The 12448-nt window shown below is 36.0% G+C and overlaps 1 protein-coding gene across 3 annotated transcripts in view; it reads right to left on the bottom strand.

Moving 5' to 3' along the window:
• Nucleotides 1–7050: 7050 nt before the first annotated feature.
• Nucleotides 7051–12448, bottom strand: part of NCK1 (NCK adaptor protein 1) — a 65449-nt gene continuing 60051 nt past the window's right edge. For all 3 annotated transcript variants that reach the window (XM_028128592.2, XM_008152845.3, XM_054729603.1), the window contains 2 exons: nucleotides 9697–10409; nucleotides 7051–7688 (listed from right to left, as the gene is read on the bottom strand). In XM_028128592.2, coding sequence (XP_027984393.1) covers nucleotides 7494–7688; nucleotides 9697–10409 — 908 coding nt within the window. In that variant the 3' untranslated portion in view covers nucleotides 7051–7493. The remainder of the gene's footprint in view (nucleotides 7689–9696; nucleotides 10410–12448) is intronic.

Below are 12448 nucleotides of genomic sequence, written 5' to 3'. Positions count from 1 at the left end.
GACACACTACCCGAGTTATGCTCAGTTTTTTGGCGAAGTTTGACACACCAAGCTCAAAAGGTTGCCCATCACTGCTCAAGGCTGTACTGCCTGACAATTCTTCACAAGCCACTGCAAGGAAAGTCTCTGTCCTGTCCTCTGCACCCCTTGAGGGGCACTGAGGGGTAATGCTATCTGCCTGCCCCTTTTGAATGACAATCCCTCTCAGGACTGGTTCATGACAAGGCACTCAGACCAACCAACTCTATACAGACCATGTCATTGGGTGAGGACTTCAGGAGGGCTGTGCCTCACCTGCTAGCCTGTGCTCCTGCCAGGAATCCCTGAGTCTGACCTCACATTTCTCTTGTCTCTGAGGGACTTCTCTTTCTATACCCCCTCATCAGCTGGTTGAGATCTACAGTTGTCTATGCAACATGCCAGAACCAAGCTATCCTCTAACCTGTTGCTTGCACTTGTTAATTTTCACTGCCATCCAGAGTTGAAAGATCATCTATTCTGAAGATAAACTCCTGGAAAAAAAAAAAAAAAAAGAGAAATTATTTCCTATTATAAGCAGGTACAGTCTAGAAATAGGAATTTTTTCCTTATTACACTATTAGCCACTTAAATATTTTATATTTAATTATGGAAGGAAATGCAGGTGATATAAGGTTTTTATGGAATGATAGAGGCAGTGGGGAGAGATAGGGAGGTTGATGCAAGAAAGAGCCCTGTGAGGCCTGTAGGGCTGGACTAGAATAAAGCAAGAGGAAACACGAGGATGCAAATTTGAGGCACTCACTCTGAGAGTTGTGCAGGTGCAGGACAGGTCCTGGTGTCCTGGTAGACTACATATGTGGCCAATCATTCCATTCCAACAACCCTTCCTTTCCCTACTTAGCACAGAATAGTTCTGGGCCCTTTACCAAGATTCCCAAATATGTCCTGTGTTTTAGAACATCTCACATTTAGTTGTAACCCACTGTCTCAATTATATATATTTTTTGTTACACAGGGTATTTAAGCAGTGAAATTTTGTGTCTTCGATTTTTCTAACTCCTGCTTCCACTGAGTCTGCTCAGATATAATTTCCACACACTGTCAAGCTTTCGTTTTCAGCCCTTTTACACCTCCTTGAAATACTTTAGTTTTTCAACTTTCTCCCTATTGTCTGGCCATCAGTGCAGAGCAGAGCATCAGGAATTTAACCTCAATTCTTTCAAATAAAGCCCATAAGTCTGTCAAACTGTCCTCCTTCCTGCAGTCCTGATTTTTTTCTATGTGACATTCCCCAACAACATTTCTCCTTCTTCTTCTTCTCCTCCTCTTCCTCTTCCTCCTCCTTCTTCTTTGTTAATCCTCACCTGAGGATATTTTTTTCATTGATTTTTAGGGAGAATGAATGGAAGGGAGAGGGAAAGATAGAGAAACATCAATGTGAGAGACATCGATTGGTTGCCTCCTGCAAGAGCCCTGACCAGGCCCCAGGCCAGGAAGGAGCTTGCAACCAAGGTATATGCCCTTGACTGGAATTGAACCCGGGACCCTTTGGTCCACTATCCGCTGAGCCAAACCGGCTAGGGCCCCAACACCTCTTCTTAAGATGGAGATCAGGCTTTATTCGGAATTGCTCTCTGTAGTTAAAAGTTCCACATTTAAATAAAACAAACACCATTTTATTCAATTTTAAAATTTGAAATTCAGAAATGCTCTGTAATAGTGAAGATCTTAACATAATTTTCAAATGATTTTGGTTGCTGTATTTTCACTCAACCAGTTTAATCCTAGTCATCAGTGAGTCTATTATGTGGAGCACACAATATGCTCAAAGGTCAATTTTATAGGCCTCCTTCGATCATTTTACATAATTAACACCCCGATTCTCACTCTCCAACCCCCTCAACCTGCTCTATTTTTTCTTCAGAGCACTTCTCCATTAGGTATTATATCACCAGAAATGTAAGTTTTATGACAGCTTTTGGACAACTTTGTCCATTTTCATTATCATATTGCTAGGTGAGAAGAGTCTAGCACCTGAACATCAAATATTTGAAGTGAGTTGGTTGGATGCTGAACAAATATCTTCAAAAACTGTTTAAATATAGACACACAATAATACACACAGATATAACAGTACAAAACATATTTTTTCATCGTGACACCAAGTGATTAGCTTATGCCCTGATGAAATCAATATTTGTTTTCTGTAACATAGCCCTTTACCTATACTCCAGAAAATATATCAAGACAAGTTGGCATTACTTGCTCCTAGAAAAAAACACGTGTATTCAAGAATTACTAATTTCTTCCATAAGTGCCCAAAAAGTATCAATTTAATAACCATTCTTGTGTTCAGCGTAAACCAAACACTTCAGTCTCATCCTGGAATCCACCTATCTCTGTAATTTCCCAAAGGCTATCTGCAAATTTTCTACATAGTCTAAGATATAAATTATTTGAGCCCAGAGATCTATTTAAAGCAACTAAATATCTTACCTTAGATGTCTATTTTCAGTTGTCTATTTTTATGTTTGTCTTCCTGTTTGAAAGTCATTATCATTCTATGAGGTACAGGAAAACATAGAGAAAAATTGAGTATTGCCTTTTTGTCTTCTGTAGTTATAAATACAAATAAAATTTGCAACATTATTCCAAAACACTGAGACCAGCTTTCCTTTGAGCTTTAAAACAGCTTAAAAAGTAATTGGAGTTGAAACATTTAAAAACTAGCCAGCCCAGTAAGTCAATTAAAAGTGGTAAGCCATTGTAGGCATCAGGCCAATTCTGAAATATTTGATATAAGTGCTCCAGCAGGCAAACATAGTCTCAAAAAGACACATCTACCTCTGTGAACATGGCCAATGATAACTGAAAAACTCCTGTTCTTCAAAACCTTACCAAACCCAATTTAGGTCCTACTCATTAAACAAGTCTTAGCAAACTGTGTATACTTTCAGATCAAAAGATAACGTTAGTAAACTAGAAAAATATATTTTGGTTCCTCTGTCACTTGGTTTAGGTCAGTGGTCGGCAAACTCATTAGTCAACAGAGCCAAATATCAACAGTACAATGATTGAAATTTCTTTTGAGAGCCAAATTTTTTAAACTTAAACTTCTTCTAACGCCACTTCTTCAATATAGACTCGCCCAGGCCGTGGTATTTTGTGGAAGAGCCACACTCAAGGGGCCAAAGAGCTGCATGTGGCTCGCGAGCCGCAGTTTGCCTACCACTGGTTTAGATCATGTAACAGCAAGAAATCTGGGTGTGTAGCATGCATAGTATGCTAACCTGCAAGTGTTTAGAAGATGATAGAGTTGAGTCATAAAAACTTGCTAAACCAATAGAACCAGCTTCTCAGAAGAGAGCAGCTTCCTATCTTGCCTTGCAATAGAATCAAATAGACAAATAATGGTCTCCCCTAGGAGCAGTAATGTGGCATTTTTTAAAAAGAATTCACTGTATACTGTTCAGAACATAAAATTAGGATGTGATCTAATATATCAAATGTCCTTTAAGAAAGAAGTGACTACAGTTGTAAAGCCATTTGGAAACAGTTATAAGTATCTACAAGATTACAAAGAACCCCATATCTTCTAGCAAATATTAATGTGGAAAAGTTAAAGCATGCTATAATACTACATCCTTAATTTATTAATTTGGACATTGCATTTAAAGTGTTTCTGATAATAGTTTCCAGAATCCAAACCAAAAATTCTCCATGTTACAGGTAAAAAAGGAAGCAACAGTAACTGCATTTGGAAATGTGAAGTAGGAGAAGGGTTGGCAAGACTTCTTTTATTCCCCTTAAAATTAAGGGGACCATCATTACTATGTTCTATATGATAGTCGCCTTGTGGGAATTCATCTCTAGTATTGTCAGCTACTCATCCTTCAGAGGAAACCAGAACTCTGAATTTTATGTGAAATCCCTCAACTTTCAAATGTAAACACTTTTTTAAGGATTGTGTGGGTGTAACTAGATGGTTGTACTCTGAACAGGGCACCCTAGTCAAGATGGAGTGGGGGAGGACTGTGCATGCAGTATAAATTCAGACTTCTCAATAAGGAAGGGGGTTGGGCTTGCCTAGGAGGAAGAGGTGCCTTTTCTTTTTCTCACAAAGGTACCTGCTTCTTTGCAATCTCTGGATCAGATAGAATTAGAGCATTAAAGCTGGAGATACTTGATGTGACATATAAAGATGACCTTTTAATTTTTTTATTTTGGTGGTATCTTTATAAAAACTTGTAGACCAGCATACTATGCATACTATATACCCAAATTTCAACAACCCAAGTTGCTCATCTGCTAGGCCTTATTCTTCCAGTAATGGCAATGGATTGCACTTGGCCTTCCTATTCTGTTTAGTGATAAATCTGTGACACACTATCATTAATAGTGCTAGGCGCCTATGTTATGACCAACTAACAGACGCAGCAGCAACAACTTTTACTTATTGAGCTTATACAGTTTTGAAGAACCTTCTTTCAGTATTTTGGAGAAGTTATTTGTGGAAGTAGGCTGGGCAGGGTTATCTGTGCTATGTGTATTTAACTAATAGCTAAGCATCTCCTCACAGGTGACAAAAATTTCTGTAATACTGCCCTTTCTAGGACTCTCCTCTAGTCTAAAAACACACAGCCGGGTCAGCATGGCTCAGTGATTGAATGTCGACGTATAAACCAGGAGGTCAAGGTTGGATTCTCCGTCAGAGCATGTGCCTGGGTTTCGGTCTCGATTCCCCAGTGTGGGGTGTATAGGAGACAGCCAATCAATGAGTCTCTCTCATCATTGTATGTTTCTCTCTCTCTCCTTTCCTCTCTAAAATCATGAAGTATAAAAACAAAACCAACAAACAAAAAACAAATACACAGAGGGCAATAAGTTGATACTGAGTACACCAGGCTGGGAACAAAAAAACCTGGTTTCTAATATAATTAATGCAACTAGCTAGCTCTGTAGATGTTTTCTAAGATTGTTGTATTTCTTATGAAAATGGCTTCAAGTAAAATTCATGCTTATAAAACCAGCCATTGGTGTGAGGATTGGTTTAAGACTTAAAAAATTGATAAAATGTTATATTACAAAATTAACTAGTTCCTAGTGAGGTTTTTGTTCCATAATATGAAGAGGTCACAGTAGGTATTACTGGCACATATGGGATATCTGGGAACTCTCCAGTTATTAGAAATCTAATTATGGCTCAAATATATGCAGTTTCCAGTGCCACTCCCTTCCTAGCTACTTTCTCAAAACCAACTCACTGGGGTTTGCTATAAATAGCTCATGTCTATGATGCAAAGTATTAATTGCTCCCTTTATAAAAAAATCAATTTTTAATAAGACTGGATAAAAAACAAAGTGATATAGAAAACAAAGCATTATCAAATGTTTGTTTGAAATTAAATAAAAAGATGTTTCCTATCTAGTCATTTCAAAAGCACTTTATAACTGTTTTCTTCATGTTCAAGTGACTTTACAGCAAAAAGATAAGCATACATAACTTTTATTTTCATTAAACTTCTCTACTAATCATCTTCAACAAAGAGGGACTGATGTCTAACCACTATGCTATATATCAGAAACTAATACAAAATAATACTGAATATAAACTGTACTTTTAAAAATTAAAAAAATAAAGGGGGGGCTGAGAAAGATAATGAAATATAAACTAAAAGGCTTTAAAAGCAGATGTAATGAAGATGAAAGCTTGTACATCAATGTCTTATTTATATTTGCTGACTCCTATTGCTTAGTGGGAGAAGCCAGGCCTGCCACCCAGTGGCAACGTCTTTTAAAATGATTTTTAAATAATTTTAAGATTTAAAGAAAAACATTTTTTAATAAAACAAATGAAAAACACACACACACACAAAAAAACAACTCAGCCCTAGCCAGTGTGGCTCAGAGTAACAGGTTTGATTCCAGTCAAGGGCATATGCCTGGGTTGCGGGCTTGATCCCTCGTAGGGGTTGTGTAGAAGGCAGCTGATCCATGATTCTCTCTCATCATTGATGTTTCTCTCTCTCCCTCTCCCTTCCTCTCTGAAATCAATATATATATATATATACACACACATATATATACACACACACACACATATATATATATATGTGTGTGTGTATATATATATATATATATAATACATTAGATGACTTCAATTTTAGCATCAGTAATTCTGATTTATTAAGTGTCTGCTTATAACATATTAACAATGGAAACATTAATTTGCTTAGGCTGCACTGAGAAATTTTTCAAAATATATGACTTCTGTTTACAAGTTTTGTGATTTTAATAAGAACTTTCAATTAAAATACTGAAGGCTGCTTTGCTTAAATTTCAATCTACAGAATAATGGAGGGACAAGCTGTCACCACAAAATACAACTGGTTTTCTTCTGTGACCTATAGAATTAAATTTAATACTCTACAGTAGCCTCTCATCCATACACCCAAACTTCTGCCTGGTAAACAAAAACATAATAGAAGCACTTGCAAAAGTAAGATTTAAAAAATACTTTTCTCTAACTATGAGTTCATCCCAGGTATAAATCAATTTTAGTGTCGCAGTCAACAACACAAGCTGAAAGGCAGAAATGGAAATAGTAGAAATACCATGCCTGATAATTATTGATGTTAAGGGATGGGGGTGGGAGGGAGACCAAGTATCTCATTGCCTCTTACTTCCCCCAAATTTGGCCATAGCTTTTTTTTTTATACTGGCACAGTTATATCCTAACACAAGATGCTTTGGGAAAAAAATAACACTAGAGCCTCCATTTACAGTTTGAAAAACGGCTTTGTTCTCTTGAATAACCAGATGAGAAAGAAGCACCCAAAAAGTCTTAGAAATTTAGAGATTTTTGTTTCCAACAATTGTAAATTAAAATTGTACAAGGTATGTTTTCTAACCTATGTCCCATTTACAGTGAAGACAATAAATGAATTTTTAAAAATAAAGGCTGACAAAACATACTTGATTGATATTTACAATGGCTTATGACAAATCCAATACCTAAAAATAATTTCTAATTTTCCATTTATTATTGCTATTTAGTCACAGAAATGATTAACACTCTCCAAGAAATTTATTTTAGCATATGTCATATATTGATATAATTTTATATGAAGAGAAACCATTGAGAAAGTGACTAATATGGTGCCCTTACAAGGAAATAAAGGAGACAATAAGGAAATTCTTCCATAGAAAGACTTTTGATTTACATCATTTTTTCAAAATATAAAACCTTAATATTAGAAACAAAGAAAAAAACAACAAAGGAAACAATAAAACAGAAGACCAAGGAAAAAGAATCGCTTATGCAGATGCTTTGCATACGTAGTATATATGTATGGACTGAGTTATAATAAAAATACTTATGTATTATAGTCAATTCTCATATAGAGTTAGAAATAGCAATATCCAATCAAGTATGATTGGACTGACAGTTTCTCAGTCTTTAATTACATGACGAATTAGAGCTGTGCAGCAATCGTTTCTGGTCAGCAGTATCATGATAAATGCTTGATAAGATATAATTTTTCTCCTTGTTCACTTGTAAAAATTGGTGCCTTTTTGTAATGTTCTACAAGTTCTTCCATGGTGCTGAATTTACGCTGCCCAATGCAGTAGACAGTCTCTTTTAGTTGGACTTTAAAATGCTTGTTTTTCCCTTGTGCTTTTAGTGATACTGAGAAATCATTTGGCTAAAAGAGAAAAAACATGTAGGGTAAACATTTTGAAAGACATCTGTTAGCATTTTTATATTAAACTAATAACAATTAAAGTGTGAACACTTATTAGGTGCTAGGCACTATGCTAAATTATTTATGCCTCAAAACAAACCCATTTTACTGATGAGAAAATTGGGGCTGAGAGAAGCTAAATAATCTAAGATTATCCATCTAGTTAACAATAGTCAGGATTCAAATCCAAGCAGTAAGACTCCAAAGTCTCAACATGTTCTACCTAACACCACAAGCAAATCCTTTAAATATCTGAAGCACATCTAGAGCTATCTTTTCTCCAGTCAGACTACTAGAGAGACACATGAGAAAATCCAAGACATCTACATCTACCCCTTTTCAATTAGTAACTAATAGTAGCTGTCTTACAGAGTAGCTGATACAATATTCTGAATTCTCAAAGAAGAAGGAATAATATAAACTTATGAGAGGTCATAAACTCAAATGCCTACAAGGGGGAAAAAAAGTAAGTAAGTGACAGGGTGGATAGACAGAGGGAACTCCAGTGCTACCCTTCCCTATCAAGCACCTGCTCTTCCGGTTATGCACCGGCCCCAGTCTAAGGGAGGTGGCCACTTAGCTGTGATTGTTTTCTTGTAGGAATATGGTCTTAATGATGACAGGCCTTCCAATTTTAAAAGGGAAGTTTGCTATCTGAATTTTTATAATTAATCTCCCAATATTTAAATGCTGACAATATATTCAAATGTTGTTTTAAAAACATTGTGCAGGTCAAACAAAATATGCCTAAGACCTCTACTTCAAAAACTCTACTGCTAAAAACAATGGTATATTTTGGTTAATATCTATGCTCAATTAGCCACAAGAAAATACACAGTATTCTGCAATTAAGCTACTTCCTTAACTTCCTTAATTAAGACTTTTTAATTTAACCTAACACTCTTTTGAATAGTCTGTATTAACCCCAGAATCATCTTTTTATCCAATTACTGCCAAAGCTTCAAACAGTGGGCTACTTGGAAACATCCCCTACTTTACCACTCACTCCAAGGTCACTCCTTCCTAACCCGCCCACTGCTTGTCCTGGAAAGCAGGGCCAGGTCAGGCATCCAAACACTCTTCCCTATCGTCAATCACCTGCTCTTCCTGGGGGGTTGGTTATGCATGTTATAGGCCCCATTTCCTGAACTTTAGACTTTGGCAGTTCAATCATTATCTTTCCTCCCTCTATCTCTCCCTTCCTCTTGTGCATATGCGTGCATGTGCATACAAACACACAAACACACACAACTTGCCACCAGATAGCATTTCTGCTGCCTTTCTTTCAACCTTTTGTACAATCACACATTCAATTTTGTACAACTACATACAAACAAAGCCAATATTAATCATGATTTGAAAAGTGGAAACACAGTGGTATCCTTTATCAAAGAAAAATAAAGGCCATTTTTAAGGGAAATGAGTATCACCAAATTCTAATATTCTAGACAGTACCCAAGGGTCCACATAACTATTTTTATATGGTTTTATAGTTCTACTAGTATTACAATAAAATTTAACTTTTACCACAAGTGCATTTTAAATACCATAACCACTTTAAAAGAAAAAACTTATATATCAAATTTTTAAATTTAGGAATTCCCTTTATTACATGGACAACAGTGCATCCAATATGCAATTTAAGAAATGTTTTCAAAAGGAAAGAATTGTTTTCCCAGTTTAGTCTACTGCATCATTCTACTCTCAATGAAGAAGCCAATGTTAAATTTTCTCCCTTTTTCAGTTTAATGCAACAGAAAATATTTCAGAAATGCAAAACCAACAGTACTAGACTAGGCCAAATAATCCAGTAGAGTATCACTACTAGGGCTATATTTTATTCAAAATGAAGTTAGAAAAAAACGTTGACTTAAGCTTCAGAACATTTATAGGGAAGCCAATTATCCTCTCCAATTTTTTTTTTAATACCCAGTGCTCTATTTCCATTTACCTTTGAAAACCAACTTACCGAAGACTCACTATCACGAATGAGGAAATCACCTTCATGCCCTCTTTCATTTAATGCCATTTCTGCTTGATGCCTGGTGACTTTCCCATAATACCAAGGATTGCCAGCAAACTTTCCAGTGAGTGAAGGCCTAATGTAATCACACTGTGGAGGTGATGGTTCCAAACCTGAGGTTAATGGATTATTCTGCATAATGGTAACGTAGTTTTTTGGCACCAGACCAACCATTCCATTGATCTTCCTGCATTTCCACCACTCGGGGTCATTTTCAGGTTTTTCAAGAACATCCATTACATCTCCTTTCTCAAAATTAAGTTCTTCATCATTGGATGAGCTGAATGGGTAAAGAGCCTGTACCACATGCAACACTTGCCCAGTATTTAGGTTATTGACGACTGCTGCTAATTTCTCTGACAGAGAACCCACATGGTCACCCAAAGGACTGTCACCTTCCTCAGTTACATAGTTTGAAGGGAACCATCCAACTTGTCCATTGTAGCTACCTCGCCACCACCCATCACTGCACTTCTCCATGACGATCACCTTCGTCCCTTTTATCAATGATAATTCATCCTCTCTCTCTGCCATGTAGTTAAATTTCACATATGCAGGCATGTTGAGGTCATAGAGACGTTCCCCTGGGTCAACAAAGCTATCATCAGCAGGAGCTGCAGAATCTGGTACACTGGGTTTTCTTTTCACTTTTCCAATGCCTGTTTAAATTAGGAAAAAAAGGTAATGAGAATAAGAAACATTGATAACCTAAAAAACCAATTTACTCATTATTTCAAGAAACCTTTGACTAGTTTTGTAAGCCTTTAAACTTAAATAAATTCCTTTCTTTCTTCTTTCTTCCTCTCTCTCTCTCTTTCTTTCTTTCCACCCATCCTCTCCTTCCTTCCTTCCATCCCCATGACTTATAACTACAAATTTGTACTTTTTGACCACCTCCTTTACCAATTCTCTTTTCATAATCACTTAACTGTAGTTATATGACAATTTACCTTTTCATCTTTTTTCTTGTTAAAGACCCTAAAATAACTGCACAATTATAAAATATTCCTAAATTAATGCATTTTCTCTGAAATGTAAATACAGATTATTCCTCTCATACCTACAATCTAAGTACATACATAAAGGATCCACCAAATCCATCTTCTTCTTGTCTTATTTTTAAAACCTAGATTTTTATAATTGAAATAAACAATAACTTAACTTACAACTTGATGTATACAATATAAAATAGTTATGTCTGGGTAATACTCTCATTTGCTTTCTTAGTTCCAAGACCCAAGTTGCTCCTATTTGTTTCCTATGTTTATTTTAAAATAATATATCATTTGTTTGCCTCCTCTCATTCCATTAACATGTAAGCTTCACAAGGGCAGGGATTTTATTTATTTTGTTCATGGATATAATCCCAAGGATCTCACAAAAGGTGATTAATATACACTTGTTGAAAGATATGAGAAAATCATCAAATGGTGCCATCATCACAAATGTATGCTACATCAACTCTAATCAGGCATTTTCACCACTGCTCATTTGTTATCACATGATTTTGTATTCTATTTTTAGCAAGAAAACTAAGGCATTCCTAGGTAAAATTTTTCAAATACATTCTCACTCTCTCAAAACTTTCTCATTACTCTTACTCCTTTTCTTCATCCAAGTTTCTAACTACTGATCCTTCTGGGTTCTTGCCATCTTTACTGCCTCTTTACCATCCTTGTTTCCTTTCTACTCTGTTGTCTAAAATCGTACTCAGATCACTTCTATTCTTAAATAATTTTACTTCAACTCTGCTACTCCCTTTAAACTATGCCATTATTTAAAAAGTTGCCTTCCCTTTTACCTTCAATTTTTTCACCATTCACTCCTAACTCCTTATAATATTAAATTTTTTCTTTTAAACCTTGTTATAAAATTGCATTCTATTTGTTTAATAGTCTGTCTCCTTAATAAGAGAATGAGCTTCCCTAGGGTAGAAAATGATTTTATTACCTTGTATCTCCAGTGCTTAGCAGTACAGTACCTACACTAGTGGTAGAAACAAAGTCAATTTTTGTGGATGAATCCAAAGTGAATAATTCCTTAGTTGAAAGTGTTTCCTAAGATGTCATGCTTGGACTTCCCCTCTACTTGAAGGAAATCATACATTTTCATTTTCTATAACTTCTGTATAGGGTTCCAAGATCTCTTTGCAGCTCTAAACTTTTTCTGGAATTCAAGCCCTACAATTCCAACTGTCACTAGATATCTATAGATTGTACCACAGTACCTCAAATACAAACACCCATGTCCAAATAAAATATCCATAAATCAACTCCCTTCCTCCCAATTTTCTTACTTCTGATTAAAGGTACCATCATCCTTTAAAATCCTCACATTAGAATTCCTATGGAGTAGAAAACTCTAGGCCTCCATCCATCCACCAAAAAATAATTAATGAGCTGAAAAATACTGTCAGAATAAACTTTTGCAGAATTCTGGAATATAGTAAAAAACTTACAAAAACTAGAGCCAGACTTAGGGAAGAAAGAAGCTGCTGCTTTGTAGCATAGAGAAAGCGGTGGCATTTTAAGTTGCTTGCCAACAATCACTTATATCCCCAATCAGTAGTGGCTGTGAGAACAGTAATCTGCACTCCTAATGCCAGAAGAAGCACCAAAGATCTTATTCTCAAAGAACTGTGGTTGTGGGTTTCAATCTATCTCAGCTACCTGAAGGACCAGGACTTGCCTTGGTTTCA

This window comes from Eptesicus fuscus, chromosome 18, assembly GCF_027574615.1.
Source record: "Eptesicus fuscus isolate TK198812 chromosome 18, DD_ASM_mEF_20220401, whole genome shotgun sequence".
Lineage (NCBI taxonomy): Eukaryota > Metazoa > Chordata > Mammalia > Chiroptera > Vespertilionidae > Eptesicus > Eptesicus fuscus.
This window is presented reverse-complemented; position numbering and strand designations above follow the sequence as displayed.